The sequence below is a fragment of the Eurytemora carolleeae genome, unplaced genomic scaffold (assembly GCF_000591075.1).
Source record: "Eurytemora carolleeae unplaced genomic scaffold, Eaff_2.0 scaffold666, whole genome shotgun sequence".
NCBI classification, from domain to species: Eukaryota; Metazoa; Arthropoda; class Copepoda; order Calanoida; family Temoridae; genus Eurytemora; species Eurytemora carolleeae.
In genome coordinates, this window is record NW_019396603.1 from 133505 (window position 1) to 153364 (window position 19860).

Sequence of the window (19860 nt, forward strand, 5' to 3'; positions counted from 1 at the left end):
TAGAGTTAAAAAGATTGTCCCCGAAGGTATCTTTTACCTTTAACAGCAATACACTTGAGTTTAACGGATTGTCCCTGTAGATATGGTCCAACAAATGTGCTTCGGTCCTTCCCTTCCTCATCCACAATAAGAACACTCTCAACTGCTTCTAAAACATTTAATAAGTATGAGAAAATGAAAATAACTGAGATGATTCAAATTGTGAAAAAATTAGTTACATCGACAAGACAAACATTTACATGATTTTCTATTCTTAAAGGGACTGTTAAGGAAAAACGAAAGGGGGTGTAGGCTGATTCCAAAGCATTTTAGGAGTTGATCGAGACTCATGGGGTGAAAGCTAATCACTTCAGCTCTTGATCGCGACCCATGAAAGTTATATCTGATGTTCCTGTCTCGAGAAATTGATATAAAACTGTGTCCAATTTATACGAAAATTTATATATATGAAATTTTGTATACAAATCGTAGGTTTAAACAGATCGTATTCAGCAAATATGCAACCAATCTGAAAACGACAATATCCCAGAGGATCGAGCCTGAAACATGTATATATGTTACCTATATCCGGCAAAACGGCTGGACCGAATAGACTGAATCTTTTTGTGGACACTTAAGGGTAACGCCGGATCTTTCATCAGCTTATTAATTAGATAAGCAAGAATTTATAGGCCATCTTCAATTATTTTCCGACATTGTGTGCGTTCAAGAACACTTTGTTTTAAACTCTGGGAGCAGAAAGTACAATAATACAGAAAAAATCATTTCGGCGTGTGGANGTATTTGTATTCATTTTTGATATATACTCTTATAGTTCTTTTTTCTTCTGTTTAATTGTACCAATTATTTAAATTGTGTACGTTCACGAAATAAATAAAAATAATTATTACATCCATATTACGTCAACAGAACTCCCACCAATAGGAAAACAATATCATTGTCATGTTTCAACCTATACCCCCTTTTATTTTTCCTTTACAGTCCCTTTAAGCTAAATTTAAAACTGTTTTTTACCATTATATTTTTCTATCATATAATTATTGTATATTGTGCTGTGTGAATATTTTTTTCAAACAAAAATCTCACGCACTTGTTGGAATTAGTTGAAAAATAAGCCAAATAAGTTAATAACATGTTCAAAATATAAATGTTTTTCAACATCTACACTTTTACTTGACATTTAATATATTTGTTATATTTGAAAGTTAAAAAGTTTGACAGGTTTTTGTACCTTATTGTTTACCGTACAGAAAAAAGTACAGATCAGGTTGGAAACTTAATTTTGTTCCACGTTTACATTTTTTAGAGTTAGTAGAAAAGTGTGAAAATTAGTGGATCTTCGCAGGAAAGCAATCTGTCATACGTGCCCGAACCTATACCCTGTACCCTGTACCCTGTACCCTGTACCCTGTACCCTGTACCCTGTACCCTGTACCCTGTACTCTGTACCCTGTACCCTGTACCCTGTACTCTGTACCCTGTACTCTGTACTCTGTACCAGCATCCCTGAATCCCTGTATCCCTGTATCCCTGTATCCCCGTATCCTTGTATCCCTGTATCCTTGTATCACTGTTTCCCTGTATCCCTGTATTCCAGGATCCCTGTATCCCAGTATCCCTGTATCTTAGTACCCCTGTATCCCTGTATCCCTGTATCCCTATATCCCAGTATCCCTGTATAACTGTATTTCTGTATCCCTGTATCTCTGTATCCCTTTATCCCTGTATCCCTGTATCCCTGCATCTGCACTGTATCCCTGTATTTAGCTGCTACCGGATACTAACCTGTAGGTTCCTGACTCTACTGACTTGAGTCCTGTCAGAGAAAGCTCATCTCCTCTAAACCTAGCTCTAAACCAAGGATTAGCATTCTTCAAAACTTTATAAAAATATTTTCTCCAAGTAAAAGTTGTGGAACAGTCTGAACCAATCCCATTACTTCACCAGGATGCTAAGAAGAAAACTCCGGATGGAAAGTATTGCGAAGAAATGGATAAACATCAAATTATTCTCAGGATATTATATTTAAGAGAAAATATACTTTAGATGAAGAATAAAAAGAATATTCTTAGTTTCTAGACAGACTTTCTTCTGAAAACAGAAGATAACTATTCTATTCCGTTCTACTCAACTTGAAACATTTATTTTACCGAAAATGTGTGAAAAGAAAGAAATGCAAACAATCCTTGATGAGAAATGATCTGAGCTGGACCAGTAGGATTGAGGGGGTAGAGAACCTAGATCTGAACCTGGGGGAACCTCAACACTGAAATATGAAACCATGATTACAACTTTTACACTGACTTTCCAAAACTGGAGGTTTTGGCATATTTTATTTCAAGTTTCAAATCTAATTTCATTTATTTTCTTTTAGTAAACTTTCAGTTAATTTTTTCCCGCCAAGTTGCATGCGGAAAACAAAAACTGAAAATGCACAAGACAAGCACTGAACAGTTTTTCTCTCAGTAGTGTGCAGTGTCTTAGACCTCAAAATATTGGGGGTATATATATCTTAATCTCCTTCTATCAAACAATTTATTTAATTAAGCAAATTTAATAAACATAAATAATCAATTTGTTCTGAATTTAAATAGCAATTTATTCCTCCAAAAACTATGCATTTATGTATTTACAAAAATGGACATTCTACTGTAAAATATTTACAATATTTTAGTGGAGGTAAACATTTGATCTAAAAGTCCTCGTTTGTAAAACCTATTAACTAATACTGCTGTTTGTTAAAACCTATTAACTAATACTGCTGTTTGTAACACCTATTAACTAATACTGCTGTTTGTAAAACCTATTAACTAATACCGTTGTTTGTAAAACCTATTAACTAAGACTGCTGTTTACAATTTATTTATATTTTACTTACAGTACATATAAATAAACATATAATACGTAAAGTCCATAAAATAAATATATATTCAGAATCTCAACATCAGAGCTAATTAATAATTACACAGTAATGGCGCAGTAGAACTGTATAAATAGTATTAAAGGGAGGGTACGCTATATTTACCAAGGGGTATTAAATACAAATGATTTTATTTTTATTTCTGAATAAGTTTAAATAATTTGTTTCTCATTTATCCCATCATGATTAAGATCAGAGAGAAAATGAAAATGAAGGGGGGTCTTTTGTATAATATAACTGAGTAAAAATAGACCCCGTACCGACACTTGGCGCTCTCCCTCTTTGATTAAATGCTTAATAAACGTTGTAAGTGGGTTCAGGGATTTCCATCTAATTGAGAAACATGAAAGAAAGTCTTTTGCAAAATTTCTTAAAGTATAATATAATTTCAAATGCAACCAACGTACACGGTACTTAAAAAGGACTACACTGGGTGTCCCAATAAACAGAGTTTAAATGGACAACTTTTAAATCGTCTTTATTCCACGCGATGTTCATTTGTAAATTTTATCACACTAGAAACATGTTGCAAACAATGTTTGTTGCCTCAGAGACATACAAAGGAATTGAGTCTTTGGAACAAAATCAAATATTTAAACCCCAATATCTTTAGAACCCGATGTTGTCAACCTTTGATATTTCAAACTCAGATCATTTGATTTACAAACTCATAGTTTGAAATATCTAAGGTTTACAACATTTAACTCCAAAGATATATGTGATTAGAAAATCAGAGTTTGTGGCAAAGACTCAATTCATTTTTAATCCATAATCGCTTTTTTATTTATAAAATATTTACTCAAACTTTATTTTAATATAAATAGATCAAACTGATTTAATGTTGCGGTCTTTTTTTCCAGCAAGACATCACTTTCAATCCTAATTTGATAAATTAAACATAAGTTTTTTTCCCTCTTTTATTCTTTTTTTGTCGATGGATGCGTTTTTAATAAAAAGGTAGAAATGAACGACTCTGTAAGTTTATAGGTTGTTGAATTTTACACGGAATTTAGTCCAGGGTGCAGATATCTTTTATTATTTTAATATTGAAAGACGGAATACGGAAAACGTAGGTGCCGTAAAATCATGATTTCATTCAAACTTTCTCATTAATTAACTGTTAAGAATCTAAAACAATATTTAAATGTTTTCACTCGTCATGCAATTATCATATCTATTAAACTAGGCTTTTAAGGCACTTCACGCCCATCTTCAATTTCAACTTTTTATTGTGGCTCTATAGCTTTGTACAAAAAAACAATTACAAAAAAAAGTTCGTGGATTTAGTAATATTTTATGGCGCATTTTCAAAATTTTACAACAAAAAAATTAACACATATTTTTTAAAGTTTGAGTATCCATAAACCTTCCCATGGGGTCATGTGAGACAGTGAGGTATCACACAAAATTTGGGCCCCATCCGTTCAGCTGTTTTGACGTTTATTGGATACAAACAGACAGACAGACAAAAAAAGTTATAAATACTAGGCTCCATTTTCTATTTCGATTCTCACATGTGTTTTTTGTGTACATTGTAAAACAAAACAAAAAACACAAAAAATTTCTCGGATTTAAAAAAATAAATACCTTAGTTAGTACCCAGAGTAAATTAAATTTTATCCTCCAGTTTCATATGATAAATAGATAAAAGGGTATATGACATATATAAATGAACTAGGCTTTTAGGGCGTTTTAGCTGCTAAACGTTGCTTTTCAAGTAAATGATTTTTCTCGGATTTCTCCTATTAAATTTATGCATTTTCGAAACAAAAATATTTACTTTAACCATCTTTTTCCTTGGGATCATGTAAGTTATCACAAAAAATGGGCCCGATCAGTTCAGACGTTTTGACGTTTATTGGTTGCATTTATATCTAGTTCACTCAATTCAATGCAATATTTAAACTTTTTAAACTTTGAATTTATATTATCAATAAATACAACTTAAACTTTTGAAAAAACAAAACCCATAAAAATAGTTTAACCTATTTGAATCAATAAATTAGTTCCTCCCTCGCAGAAACCCAGTTCAGACCATCTTTACTAATGAAAGAAATAATCTAATCTAATGTTTAGTCAGGATACCCAGCATTATTTTCCTAAAGATTAAAATAGCTTTGCTTTTAAATGCGATACAAACTGTTTAATAAAGAAATGAGTTCAAAATATTAAATAAAAGTGTGGTTTGAAAGAGAGGCTTCGGACACCATAAATTCTGATTTAATCTTTGCTTTGTGTTTTGCGATGAAAGGGTCGCAATCGTGAAGCTTACACCCCCCACCCCCCCCCACCCCTGTAAAAATTGTTCAGAGGTACAATTTTTCTTTTGAATCGATATATAATATATAATATATATGAAACTAAGAAAAATACAAAATATTCTTTTTGACCATTTTTTCCCGTGCAGCCGGATAAAAACGTGATTTTTTGGACATTTTTGAACTTTTTTAAAATCCGAAGTTTTGACTTAGAATAATGTTTTATATCATTTGGAAATCCCAGAAAATGGGCTAAAAGATAAAACCCAACTGATACTGAATATTTTGAAAATTCATAGTTTTAAAAACAGTTTTAGCGCCTAAATCATTGATTTTATTTGATGCAGCACTTGCACTTGGAAGAGAAAAAAACTAAACATTTTTTTTCAATTTCCAAATGTTATGCATATTCTAAAATTGCATTTCTTTTTAAAGGTCAAGGTTGGACACAATTTGAAGAGCTTTTTATTAACAATTTATTTTTAAATTAAATTTTTTTAACAAACTTTAAAAAAGAGCAGTGAATGTTTTTTCTCCGACTGTTGTAACTTCTTTTTAGCTGATCATACATCTGTTTTCTGCTCCTCTTTTGAAGATTTACGCATTCTAATCCCTTATAGAGATTTGCATTATGACACATATTTCTGCTTTCTTTTTCCCTGATATTCCGCATATTTCCCAGCAATTTTAGCAATTTTCTTGTTCATACTTTTCTTTAATTTGATATCTTGGCGCCAGAAATATCAAATAAAGTTAATAGAAAGTTACTGTTTGTGAGTAAATAACAGATGAATTTCCAGTTTTCGGTATTGTTTTTTGATCAAGGAATGTCTGACTCAACTACTGTTGAGGGTTAGCCTCAAACCAATGTCCTGAATACTTTTACGGGTTGAAAAAATAAAAGTCAGTGCACTAAGCGGAGTTAGAAAATTCTGAGGATATCCATTGTCAGAATTCCACATTAGTAATGATAAATGGGATAAGAAAGGTTAGGCTATGGAGTGGATATTTTCGACAAAAGAATTCTTGATTCTTGTAAGTTCATCTCAGACACAGTGCTTCAGAGTACGGCCTCGTCTACAGCAATCTTTTCCTTGTAGTCGGCAGAGTATAGACCGGGCCTTCAATGTTTCTTGTAGTTCCGTTTATTTCTTTTCCATTTGTATGCAGGGGTGTATATGGGGGATATACACCCCTGGCTTCAACATGAACTATATTTAAGTCGACATGAACTGTATTTAAGTCAACATGAACTGGATTTAAGTCAACATGAACTGGATTTAAGTCAACATGATGAACTGTATTTAAGTCAACATGAACTGTATTTCAACATAAACTGAATTTAAGTCAACATGAACTGTATTTAAGTCAACCTGAACTGTATTTAAGTCAACATGAACTGTATTTAAGTCAACCTGAACTGTATTTAAGTCAACATGAACTGTATTTAAGTCAACATGAACTGTATTTAAGTCAACATGAACTGTATTTAAGTCAACATAAACTGTATTTAAGTCAACATGAACTGTATTTAAGTCAACATGAACTATTTTTAAGTCAAAATGAAATTGCCCTTTCTCCATGAAATAAATAAAAAGCAAAAGAAAAAAACATGATTTCTTCTTCTATATTTATGCAAATATACTGAGATGTTATGATTTGTTATTGATAAGTATTGATATGAATATGTTTTATGTTTATGTAGAGTAATAAGTAATTATGGATATGTAAAGATAATATGCACAATATACAAAAACTCTGTACTAAAATATAATGTAAAAGTCGTTAGAGATTAGATTACCTATTAGGTTTTAAATGAATAATTAACATTCACATTTAAATTACCACTATACTAACCCTAGAATGAATAGTATACTACCCCTAGTATAGAATAAATAGATGAATTTCAAATTTTCAAATAAAATCAATCTATTTCTGATATTTCACTTTGTCTACAGTTATCCAAAACATAAAAGCAGAATCAAGCGGGTAAACCTAAACATGAAAACAAAACTGGGTAAAAACACAAATGTAAATAACCATGAAAAAGATTATTCAAATTTTTCATAATAGTTTACATTACTTCCAGAAAATGCAATTACAATAGTTTGCATTCCTTGCAAAAGCTGCAGTACAATAGTTTGCATTCCTTGCAGAAACTGCAGTACAATAGTTTGCATTCCTTGCAGAAACTGCAGTACAATAGTTTACATTCCTTGCAGAAACTGCAGTACAATAGTTTACATTCCTTGCAGAAACTGCAGTACGATAGTTTGCATTCCTTGCAGAAACTGCAGTACAATAATTTACATTCCTTCCAGAAACTGCAGTACACTAGTTTACATTCCTTCCAGAAACTGCAGTACAATAGTTTACATTCCTTTCAGAAACTGCAGTACAATAGTTTACATTCCTGCAAGAATATGCAGTACAATAGTTAACATTCCTTGCAGAAATTTCAGTACAATAGTTTACATTCCTTCCAGAAACTGAAGTACAATAGTTTACATTCCTTGCAGAAACTGCAGTACAATAGTTTACATTTCTTCCAGAAACTGCAGTACAATAGTTTACATTACTTTCAGAAACTGCGGTACAATAGTTTACATTCCTTCTAGAAACTGCAGTACAATAGTTTACATTCCTTCCAGAGACTGCAGTACAATAGTTTACATTCCTTCCAGAAACTGCAGTACAATAGTTTACATTCCTTCTATAAACTTCAGTACAATAGTTTACATTCCTTCGTACAATAGTTTACATTCCTTCTAGAAACTGCAGTACAATAGTTTACATTCCTTCAAGAAACTGCAGTACAATAGTTTACATTCCTTCCATTGTTTTTAACAAAAAAAAAGAATAATTAATAATCGTTCCTGGTTTAGTATTCACCGTAAACTTGTCGATGATTCTAAAAATTGATTTATTGATTTATATCTAGAACTTTCTATTCTAACTTTTAGCAGTTCAGTTTCAACGTTTATTTCCCTAAGCATAAACCTTATATATGAAGTAATGGCAAAATATTACATCGTAAAAAACTGCAATAACAGAAGCGGATTTACCACTGTTCAGGCGCAACTGGAAATTTTCTGAAGGGGGGAAAACTCTCGAAAATGTGAAAAATTTAAGTTTTTTGAAATTTTATTTTCACAAACTCCAAATTTTTTAATGCATATAACTTTGAAGCCTAGTAGCTGAAACCTTTGATATTTTAAACTTAGACTATTCAATGTAACAGAGTAATGTACTAAATGTAAATTTTAAATAATAAATGTTGTACGGCGTATCAGGTTGCAAAGATAAAGGGATTAAAAATCAAAGTGTGGGGCGAGAACTCATTTCTTCTCTCGTAAAATAATTCATAAACCAAGAATGTTTTTATTCGGAATAACCCTGCTTTATCTTGCAGAAATGTGCCGAACTTCTGAACTAATGTATTTTGGACTTTGGTCATTTAAACTTTCAAGTCTACAATTTATATCCATCTAATATTCATTCTTTTATTTTTACGAATATTTACAATTACCAAGTTTTCTGGTTTTCTTATTTATTCAACACAATCTGTTTTCTTTTATCTAGCTGTCTGAAGGACAAAAATGTAAATAATTTTGTTTATTGTTTCATTTTTTACAATGGCTGTTTTTTATTAAGAAGAGTCCACCCAGTATTGCATTATTAAAACTTGAAATGACTATATGCATATTTGTAGTATTTTTTTGTAAACATTAAACAACCTAATTTTCTTATTTTGTAGATAATCATCAAATACTGAGAACAAAAAAAGTGCCATGGTCAAAAATTGGTTTATTCAGGAAAATTTAAGAATCTAATTATTTCTGGTTCCTGAATAATTTTAAGGAAAATGGATTATCTTAGCTTTTGTTATATTTTCTACCAAGTTTGATATTTCGAAGCCTTTCGAGTCTCAGGGTTTAAGATTTAATTAAAATTTCTCAAGTCTGCAATTTGGAATGTTCAGATAAAAGAGCTTAGGTATGAAATACCATTTGTTTCAGGTTTAAACTTTAAATTGCTTCCAAATATGTTTTACTTGTACAAAAAATTGAAAAGACGGATAGGCTATTGATTTAATAGGTGTGTACAGTACGATATTCTGACCAGTGTATAGAGTCGACCCAGCCCGTTTCATGAAAGAAATGTAGCGTGGCAAGATGCAGAGTTTTTAAAACAATATAAAGATGAATCCAAGTGCTGTTCACCTGTAAATAGGTTTCCCTTCATCTTCTTTAAACCACAGGATTAGACTCACTTTGTCAGAACTTCTGAAAAATAGAAAAATTTAGGAAAAGTGAAATTTTTAAAAATTGAAAATGCCCTCATATTAACTGCCGCGAGAAATTTAGATTAAAATTCAAAACGGTTGTTTTACATTACGATACTATTATGGTTTTATTTTATTTTTCAATCACATCGTATTTTTCAAAATATTGAAAAACTCATAAATTGTTCTCATTTCCTTTCCTTCTTCTTCCCCCCAGTGGCCTATTTTCATAAAAAAACGTCCCCTCCTGACTCCTTGAATAAGATTGGATTAAATTGTATGAAAGCATCCTGGATGAATTCATATATATATATATATATATATATATTCCAAGAAGATAAAAAGATCTCGAAAATGAGAAAAGTCTCGAGTGCATTTCTACATGCAAATCTAAACTTTTTAGCCAAAAGATCTGAATTTCTGTGTCTATACGGCCGCCATACCAATCATATATCAGTCTAATGTTTTCTGTCTTTAGAACCTTGACAATAAAAACTTTGTTATTCTTTATTCCATGGCTAAAAGCAAACATTATAGCTTAATGACGACCAATCAGTGACAGTGAGTCCGAAAATAGGTCGCCGCGCCGACAGCTGATTTATTTCATTTCTAAACAATACTTATTAATTAAGCTAAAACCTTGTTTCCAATGATTTGAAATTGTTGATTATTACAATAAAGTGGTTTTGTACGATCAAATCAATTTCCAAGGTGTGACGACACTTCAAAGGCGGCTCTTTCTTGATGGTTAAGGCACAATTTCTTAACTGTGTAGAGATTTCAATTATATTCAAGAAATATTATGTAAAATATAATATGTAATATTTTGTATTAAAATTTAAAATTCTAAACTATTTCTCCTGGATGCTAGAGTTAGTGAGGAAAACAAACATCAAACACATAAGTGAACAACCGCAAACAAACAAACCAGCAAACTTACCAGCTTTACAACCAACCAAACCTTTTATTGAAAATATTCTAAACTGTTAAACACAACACAGAGCTGGTGTAATATATAGGTTTAACTTAGGGGAGAAATATAACAGGGGAGATGTAATAGAGGTTTAGCTTAGGGGAGAAATATTAAAGTGTAGATTTAATATGCAGGTTTAGCTTAGGGGAGAAATATTAAGTGAAGATTTAATATGTAGGTTTAGCTTAGGGGAGAAATATTAAATGGGAGATTTAATATGCAGGTTCAGCTAAGGGGAGAAATAGTTAAGTGAAGATTTAATATGTAGGTTTAGCTTAGGGGAGAAATAGTAAAGTGAAGATTTAATATGTAGGTTTAGCTTAGGGGAGAAATAGTAAAGTGAAGATTTAATATGCAGGTTTAGCTTAAGGGAGAAATAGTAAAGTGAACATTTAATATGCAGGTTTAGCTTAAGGGAGAAATAGTAAAGTGAAGATTTAATATGCAGGTTTAGCTTAGGGGAGAAATAGTAAAGTGAAGATTTAATATGCAGGTTTAGCTTAGGGGAGAAATAGTTAAGTGAAGATTTAGTATGTAGGTTTATCTCAGGGGAGAAATATTAATGAGGAGATTTAATACGCAGCTTAGGGAAGAAATTTTAAATGAGAGATTTAAAATATAGGTTTAAATTAGGAGAGAATTTTGATTTAGAGGAAAGATGTCAAGGGATAAATATTTCCTCAAGGGAGAAATATTACCTCAAGTGAGAAATATTACCTCAAGGGAGAAATTTAACTGGGGTCAAATATTACCTCAAGGGAGAAATATTACCTCAAGGGAGAAATATTACCTCAAAGGAGAAATATTACCTCAAGGGAGAAATATTACCTCAAGGGAGAAATATTACCTCAAGGGAGAAATATTACTCAAGGGAGAAATATTACCTCAATGGAGAAATATTTCCTCAAGGGAGAAATATTACCTCAATGGAGAAATATTTCCTCAAGGGAGAAATATTACAGGGGTCAAATAATACCTCAAGGGAGAAATATTATAGGGACGAAATATTACCTCAAAGAAGAAATATTACCTCAAGGGAGAAATATTTCCTCATGGGAGAAATATTACCTCAATGGAGAAATATTTCCTCAAGGGAGAAATATTACCTCAATGCAGAAATATTTCCTCAAGGGAAAAATAATACCTCAAGGGAGAAATATTACAGGGGTCAAATATTACCTCAAGGGAGAAATATTATATGGGATAAATATTGCCTCAAAGGAGAAATATTACCTCAAGGGAGAAATTTTACCTCAAGGGAGAAATATTGCCTTCTATAGGGAGAAATATTACCTATTGGGAGAAATATTACCTATTGGGAGAAATATTACCTTCTCTAAGGAGAAATATTACCTCAAAGGAGAAATATTACCTCAAGGGAGAAATATTATGGGGGCGAAATATTACCTCAAAGGAGAAATATTACCTCAAGGGAGAAATATTACCTCGATGGAGAAATATTTCCTCAAGGGAGAAATAATACCTCAAGGGAGAAATATTACAGGGGTCAAATATTACCTCAAGGGAGAAATATTATAGGGGAGAAATATTGCCTCAAAGGAGAAATATTACCTCAAGGGAGAAATATTACCCCAAGGGAGAAATATTACCTCAAGGGAGAAATATTACCTATTGGGAGAAATATTACCTTCTCTAAGGAGAAATATTACCTCAAAGGGAAATATTACCTTAAAGGAGAAATATTACAGGGGAGATCTACTCTTCCTCCTTCCATCACCTCTATTGTGCTCACATTCAACCCTGAAAATAAAAATACTAGGATTGAATATTTTATTATGAAAATATTTATTCTGAGTATATCATTGCATGTCAATGAGTGCCTTTCTTTGCTGTGTTTAATACCTACATATTAAATTATGTATAATTTATGAAAGAGTGTGACACTTTTAACACTTTTCAATATCTAAATAATGAAAATAATTATTTAGATATGGATGGATTTATAGAATATTAAATTGGGTTTACATGCAATAAATCGGAAAATCTAGTTTCTCCTGATACTCCAATAACCGGCTGAAACGAAAAGGCTGAAAGTATTTGTAACAGCTCACATGACCCCAGTGATTTCGAGTACAATTGTGGCTTGAGATTAACAATTAAAAGATCAAATTAATACTATAAAAGGGGTGCCTACAAACCTAGTATTTATAAAAAAAGCAGTTATTTTGTTTAACAACACAGTTTTCATTGAATACTTCCATACTTCAAACTTTTAAGTGAGTTAAATTAGAAAGTTTTTTATTGAATTTGGGTTTCAATGGTTTTACAACTCATTTGACAGTTTTAAAATTGGTTAAATTAACTTGTTCTTTAATCTCTTGTTCTTCATAGATTTAAAAGTATCCATCGTTGGTAAAAAAATCTCGTTAAAACGTGCATCTCTGTATCGTTGTAATCAATATAAATCTAAACCATTTTCCAGGTGGATCAGTCCTCAGCGCACACCTATATATTTTCTATTATCACGGTATCCCTCTAGGGTTCAAATTTCTAATGATTGATAAGTTGATACAAATATTTAGCAAATTAAACAAATATTTTTTAAAATTTTCTACATTTTAAAAAAGGGCGGAAGGGCCATGGATGATCAAACAAATGGTAAAAGCCTTCACAATAACCGTCAAAGTTTTAGAAAGATGTCTTGATTTATTTATAGGCGAGTCTTTATTTTCCAACCCAATCTTCTCTCATAGAGTTTAATTTTTGGTTCTAAAATCCTGGATAGATTTCATGTTTAATATAAAATACTAATATTTGCAAATATTGTTATGTAAATAAATAATATTTCTATGATGAATCTTGGAATGAAAACAATGACTAAGTATTTCTTTTCTTTTCCTTCCCTGGTTAAAAATTTATATTTTCTCTAAGAAAGAGGGAAAGTTAGTTTGGAGATAAACCTTAGGGATTTATTGAAGCACTCCCCTACACCACTAAACCTATAAACCCCTCCCCTATACTCCCCTTTACTCCCCTACACCACTAAACCTACAAACCCCTCCCCTATACTCCCCTATTCCACTAAACCTACAAACCCCTCCCCTATACTCCCCTATAACACCACTAACCTACAAACCTAGACCCATTCCCCATTTGTTCCTCTGGACAACTAAACCTAAACCTAACCCCACACCCCTTTACTCCCCTTCACAACTAAACCTACAAACCTTTCCCCCCCCCTTTTTTATCCCCCTACACCGCTAAACCTACAAACCTACCCCCCTCCTCTATACTATATGTAGGGGAGTAAAGGGAAGGGTTTGCAGGTTTATTGGTGTAGGGAAGTAAAGGGGGTAGTGGAGGGGTTTTTAGGTTTAGTGGTGTATGGGGAGTAAAAGGGTGGAGCGTTAGGTTTACCAACCTAACCCTCCACCCCTTTACTCCCTTACAACACTAAACCTAAAAGCCTAGCCCCCTTTCCTTCACTCACCTAACACATCACTAAACCTACAAATCTAGACCCCTCCCCAACCCTCTTTACTCCAAAATACCACTAAACCTACAACCTAGATCCCTCTTTCCCCTTTGCTCCTCTGGACCACTAAACCTACATACCTAGCAAGACTCTTTTTTAATTTTTCCGACATACTTTTTCCAATTTTTTCCGACAACTTAGTGGGAGGTCTAGTTTTTCTTAAATGAGCTGGTTTTGGAAAATTAGGTCATGATCATGTATTCCACCTCCATACCTTCACTCCAAAGCCTTTTTTTTGGGGGGGGGCTATACATAGATGCAGACCCCCTAGTCTTTTTAGGGTTAACACTATCTTAACATTTCATAATGCCTGGATAACAATATGCCTAATTTTACGAATGCCCAGTTATTCATAACGTTTAGAATCAAATTTTATTAAGATACCATTTTGTTTGAATAACACTGAGTCTAAAGTTACAATTGTTCAGGTAACATGCTTATGCTTAACCCACATTGAAATAAAGACAATAAAAAATACAATCTATAAATTGTAGAAGTCCACAAACAACTTTTGTGAAATCATACTATTTTAGTTAAAGCTAAAGAACAAAAAAAAAGCCAGAGATGGAATTTAAAGAATTTGAGCCGCGGTTTAAATCCGCCAAAACCCGGTTAAAATTAAGCGCCGGCTTAAATCTTGAAACATTTGATACAATTTTAAGTGAAACCAACCATATCCAAACCGCGGCTTAAATTTAAACCGCCGCTCAAATTCTTTAAATTCGGCTACAGGTTTATTAGGTTTTATCATGACAGACAAAACTTTTGTGAAATCATACTATTTTAGTTAAAGCCAAAGAACAAAAACGAAGCCAGGTTTATTAGGTTTTATCATGACAGACAAAACTTTGACAAGTAATAAATACCTGAAAGGGACTGTATACGTAATTTCGAAAGAACCTCCATTTCAATAGTGTCATGTTCAATTCACAAACCTTTCAAACCAGCTTTGTATGATCAAGAACACCCCAAGCACTGATTTTCTGATCCTTTTATCTTTTCAACCCAATGTTGTAGACCTCAGATATTTGCAACTTTGAATTCTGTTAGATTAAATACATCATCAAATTGCTAAGAAATAAAATTAAAAGAATTGTTCAAATTATCATTTTTAGTTTCCAACTTCTAGATTGTTCTATAAAAGATAATTTATCTACTAATAATGAATAAATAAAACAATAAGTCACCAACAAACATAAATTCAGTAAAAAGAAACTAAGTTTTTGCAACAAACTTAATTTTTATCATTCCTATATCTTTGCAACGTTATGGTGCAAAACGTAGGTTTTTAAAGCATGGGCTATTGGATCTAACAGAATACGTAAAGTTTAAACTATCAAAGGTCTTCAACATATGGTTACAAAGATATAAGGGTTATAAAATCAGAGTTTGTTGAAAAACTTTGGGCCGGTACAATTATATCAAGAGTTAAATGGTGGGCCGGTACAATTATATCAATAGTTAAATGGTGGGCCGGTACAATTATATTAAAAGGTAAAACAATGGGCCGATAAAATTATTTTAAAGGTTTAAAAGTGGACCGGTACGATTCTATTGAAGGCTAAATGCTGGGTCGTTTCAATTCTTTTAAAGGTTAAACAGTTGACCAGTACAATTCTATTAATAATAAAACGGTGGGACAGTACAATTCTGTTAATGGTTAAAGAGTGGGCCGGTACAATTCTATTAATAGTTAAACGGTTGGCTGGTACAATTCTATTAATGGTTAAAGGGTGGGTCAGTACTATTCTGTCAATGGTTAAACGGTGGCCGGTACAATTCTGTTAATGGTTAATAAACGGTGGGCCGGTACAATTCTATTAATGGTAAAAATGTAGGCCAGTACAATTCTCTTAATGGTTAAACAATGGGCAGATACAATTCTATTAATAGTGAAATGGTGGGCAGGTACAATTATATTAATGGTTAAACCGTGGGCCGGTACAATTCTATTAATGGTTAAAGTGTGGGCCGGTACAATTCTATTAATGGTTAAAGTGTGGGCCAGTACAATTCTCTTAATGGTTAAATGGTGGGCCGGTACAATTCTATTAATAGTTAAATGGTGGGCAGGTACAATTATATTAATGGTTAAACCGTGGGACGGTACAATTCTATTTATGGTTAAAGTGTGGGCCGGTACAATTCTATTAATGGTTAAGTGGTGGGCCGGTACAATTCTATTAATGGTTAAAGGGTGGGCCAGCACAATTCTATTGATGGGCCGGTACACTTCTGTTAAAGAGTAAACTGTGGGTTGATAAAATTTTATCAAAGTTTAAACAATGGACCAGGACAAGATTATCTTTAAAAGTCTTGAAAAACTTGGAGCAGTACTTTTGATCTGTAGGAAAAGGGTTGTTTGTTTCAAATGATCTAAATAAATAAAATATATAAATCATTGAGAAGTCCGTGTTCTTAAATAATCAAATAAGATGTTCAAAGGAAAATTAAATCGAACTTTCTCTGGATTGATCTGAACATTTTCCTTCAGCGAATAATCATTACTGTTTCTATCACAAAACCTTAACATCGGAAAATTCTGTGAGAACAATTTAACAAAATAGAAGAATTTATGTTTTTTTTAATACTTTTCCTTTGCATGCAGAAATATTAACCTGGTATACTGACTTATTAAAACAGATATTGGACATAACATTGCTCAAGATGATAAGAGAAACCCTCAAAATGTAACTCTTCTCCGTGTTTCATCTAAACCATGAGTGGATTCCTATTGACGGGAGCACCAGGAGCAAACAGAACTAAACCTAGATCTTTCTCCAATAAAATTATTATTCTCCTCGCATCATTTGCCCAAACACTACCAGGCAGAAAGCAATAACCAGCAAATACAGGACATGATATGAAGTTGTGCTTTCTAAATAAATTTTTTTTTAACTTAAACAATTCTTAATATTTTGCATATGAGATAAAGTTGATCATATTATTCTTATGTCATTTTTTTGCTTATTGCTTAAATCTACAAGTCTACCTGTCTGTTCTGACCATCCGTTTAGAGATCATGCATGTCGATTCACAACGGTGTCCTGCAAACCTTTATCTAATCAATATTGTAGATAATGTCATTTTCTAGTTCGGAAAATCCAAGTCTCTTTTGGAGAGAAACCACAATTGAAAATAACCAGTTTACAAAGTTATAAACATGGATATCTATTTCAATGTTGATCAGACAAAGCTTGTAAGGGTATCGTTGTAAATCAGACATGTCACTCTATATGAAGGCCCTGACTTATCTCAACTCAAGTTTATCTACCAGTCTACTAGTTTATCTATCAGTCTACTAGTTTATCTACCAGTCTATTAGTTTATCTACAAGTCTACTAGTTTATCTACCAGTCTACTAGTTTATCTACTAGTCTACTAGTTTATCTACTAGTCTATTAGTTTATCTACCAGACTACTAGTTTATCTACCAGTCTATTTATCTACCAGTCTACTAGTTTATCTACTAGTCTACTAGTTTATCCATCAGTCTACTATTTTATCTACCAGTCTATTAGTTTATCACCTAGTCTACTAGTTTATCTACCAGTATACTAGTTTATTTACCAGTCTACTAGTTTATCTACCAGTCTACTAGTTTATCTACCAGTCTACTAGTTTATCTACCAGTCTACTAGTTTATCTACAAGTCTACTAGTTTATCTACTAGTGTACTAGTTTATATACCAGTCTATAATTCTACCTTGAATAATTGAGTTGGCCGGAGCTCCGCTAACCAGCAGTAGCAGAATCAGAAATATTCTCATTCCACTCATCCCAGGATATCAGGCTAGTTCACTCATGTCCATACTAGGATTAGAACACTACAGGATCTTTACACTGTCACAATTATATTACAGATACATATCACTCACTAGTATTATTCTTATATTCTTCTCTTGTAGTTTTTTCTTCAGTATTGAACTCTCTCCAAGACATGTCAAGGGAGGAATGTAAAACTATTCTAAGAACTAACAGGGTTAGATTCCAAGTACGGAGTAAAGTTAGTTGGTTGAATTCCTTAGGCTAACTAGTCTTGCCTAGAGCAAGGATTCAAGCTAAGGAGAGTGTAATCTTTTTAAGACTAGATACTTCTTCTTCAGCATTTATATCTGAAACTTTCACACTAAAAGTAATAACGAAAAAATGAAGAAAAAACTTTGGAATCAAACGCTTTAATTAAGAAATATTGATTGATCTATCAAATAGGAGATATTCATAGAATGCACAGATAGGACGTTAGAAATAGAAATGACAACAATTGCAGCACAGATTATAAAACCATTTTCGAATTTGTGTATATTTCACGAATCCATCTAAGCAAGTCATGAGAAAGAAAATAAATTCTAATTAAAAAAATCCCTGGAAAAAAGTCAGATAAATAAATAAGAAGTGCAGCATCAACAAGTTTCTAAATAATGAAGTTGATTTGAGTTTATTTATTAAAAATATTCACCCCTTTCAGTGGGCTTTACTAATTGTCTTTAACTTTTTCCCTGTGACGTTCATGGATGAAACCATGATTTTATTTCATTCAAAATAATTTGCAGAACACATTTCCATTACTTTTTTTCTCAGGAATTATTTAGTGACAGAAATTAGGACTTTTTTACAGTGATTTTATTGGATGTTACCTAATGACACCCTTGTACCTATAAGTTCCCTCAAAACGATTCAGCCAATTTGGTTCATATACATATGAGCGAAGAGCTTTATTTAGATTTATTTCGTATACATCACCATACAATAGATTAAAGATAGGATATATCAAATTGATAACACTAAAATAAATATATATATGTAGAGTATAGTGTGTATTGTGTAGAGTGTAGAGTGTAGAGTGTAGAGTGTAGAGTGTAGAGTGTAGAGTGTAGAGTGTAGAGTGTAGAGTGTAGAGTGTAGAGTGNAAAGAAAGATAAAAGAAAGATAAAAGAAAGATAAAAGAAAGATAAAAGAAAGATAAAAGAAAGATAAAAGAAAGATAAAAGAAAGATAAAAGAAAGATAAAAGAAAGATAAAAGAAAGATAAAAGAAAGATAAAAGAAAGATAAAAGAAAGATAAAAGAAAGATAAAAGAAAGATAAAAGAAAGATAAAAGAAAGATAAAAGAAAGATAAAAGAAAGATAAAAGAAAGATAAAAGAAAGATAAAAGAAAGATTAAATAAAGATAAAAGAAAGATAAGCTGTATATAACCGTTTTTTTTACCAAATTTCAAAACTAAAATTTTTTGTAAAACAATTGCTTCAGAAGCTTTCTATTTTGGATCTTTGCAGTTCAATTTTTTTCATTTTTTAATTACATCATTTATTCTTGCACAATTTTTTTTCTCCATATTTTTTTATTCCTTTACATAAGGATTTTTTTAAAGAGGAAGAGCGAGTATTTTTATAGCAATATAAAACTTTTACCTCAATATCTTTACCCTGATGAAATTCTTCCTTGTTGCTCAGTCAATCAAATTTTAATTAAAATATGTAAGGTGGAAAAAAAATCCAAAGGATTAAGAATATACGTTAAAAAAACACTTTTTTATATCAACCTTTTGAATTTGAATTTATAACATGAATTCTGAATAAATTCTAAGATGAAATTTATTTCCTAAGCCACCACAAATACTGGTGAAATCAATAACTATTAAATATTTAAATATAAATATATAAATATATAAATATATAAATGAAAATGACTAATATTTTCTGAAGAACTGATGTTATCTTGAATATATACTCCCTGTATCCGCTTCTAATGGATTTGATGTAAAACTGAATAAATATTCAGTCTCCGGAAAACCTGTTCTTTATTTTCCAACCATGTTCTTTATATTTCAATCCTGTTCTTTATGTTCCAACCCTGTTCTTTATATTCTAACCCTGTTCTTTTTATTTCAACCCTGTTCTTTATATTCCAACCCTGTTCTTTATAT

The 19860-nt window shown here is 31.8% G+C and overlaps 2 protein-coding genes across 2 annotated transcripts in view; both read right to left on the reverse strand.

Annotated features, from left to right (window-relative positions):
- Nucleotides 1–1180, reverse strand: part of LOC111706164 (nephrin) — a 46554-nt gene extending 45374 nt beyond the window's left edge. The window contains exons 1-2 of the mRNA XM_023478956.1: nt 1174–1180; nt 38–148 (exon numbers count right to left, since the gene is read on the reverse strand). Coding sequence (XP_023334724.1) covers nt 38–148; nt 1174–1180 — 118 coding nt within the window. The remainder of the gene's footprint in view (nt 1–37; nt 149–1173) is intronic.
- Nucleotides 1181–1720: 540 nt separating this feature from the next.
- On the reverse strand, nt 1721–18051 carry LOC111706165 (uncharacterized). The gene is made up of 5 exons (XM_023478957.1): nt 17639–18051; nt 12125–12197; nt 9402–9464; nt 2186–2266; nt 1721–1851 (listed from the first exon to the last, which is right to left on the reverse strand). The coding sequence occupies exons 1-5, from the start codon at nt 17709–17711 to the stop codon at nt 1764–1766; spliced, it is 378 nt and encodes a 125-aa protein (XP_023334725.1). The 5' UTR covers nt 17712–18051; the 3' UTR covers nt 1721–1763.
- Between the last annotated feature and the right edge of the window lie 1809 nt (nt 18052–19860).

What these genes read in the sequence shown, in the direction of transcription:
- LOC111706165 (XM_023478957.1), bottom strand. Translation starts at nt 17,711, where the DNA reads ATGAGTGGAATGAGAATATTTCTGATTCTGCTACTGCTGGTTAGCGGA. An exon ending in GGCCAACTCAATTATTCAAG is followed by an intron (nt 12,198 to 17,638) that starts GTAGAATTATAG and finishes TTTTATTTTCAG; the next exon opens with GGTTGAATGTGAGCACAATA. An exon ending in TGTAATATTTCTCCTTTAAG is followed by an intron (nt 9,465 to 12,124) that starts GTAATATTTCCC and finishes TCTATTTTTCAG; the next exon opens with AAGTTCTGACAAAGTGAGTC.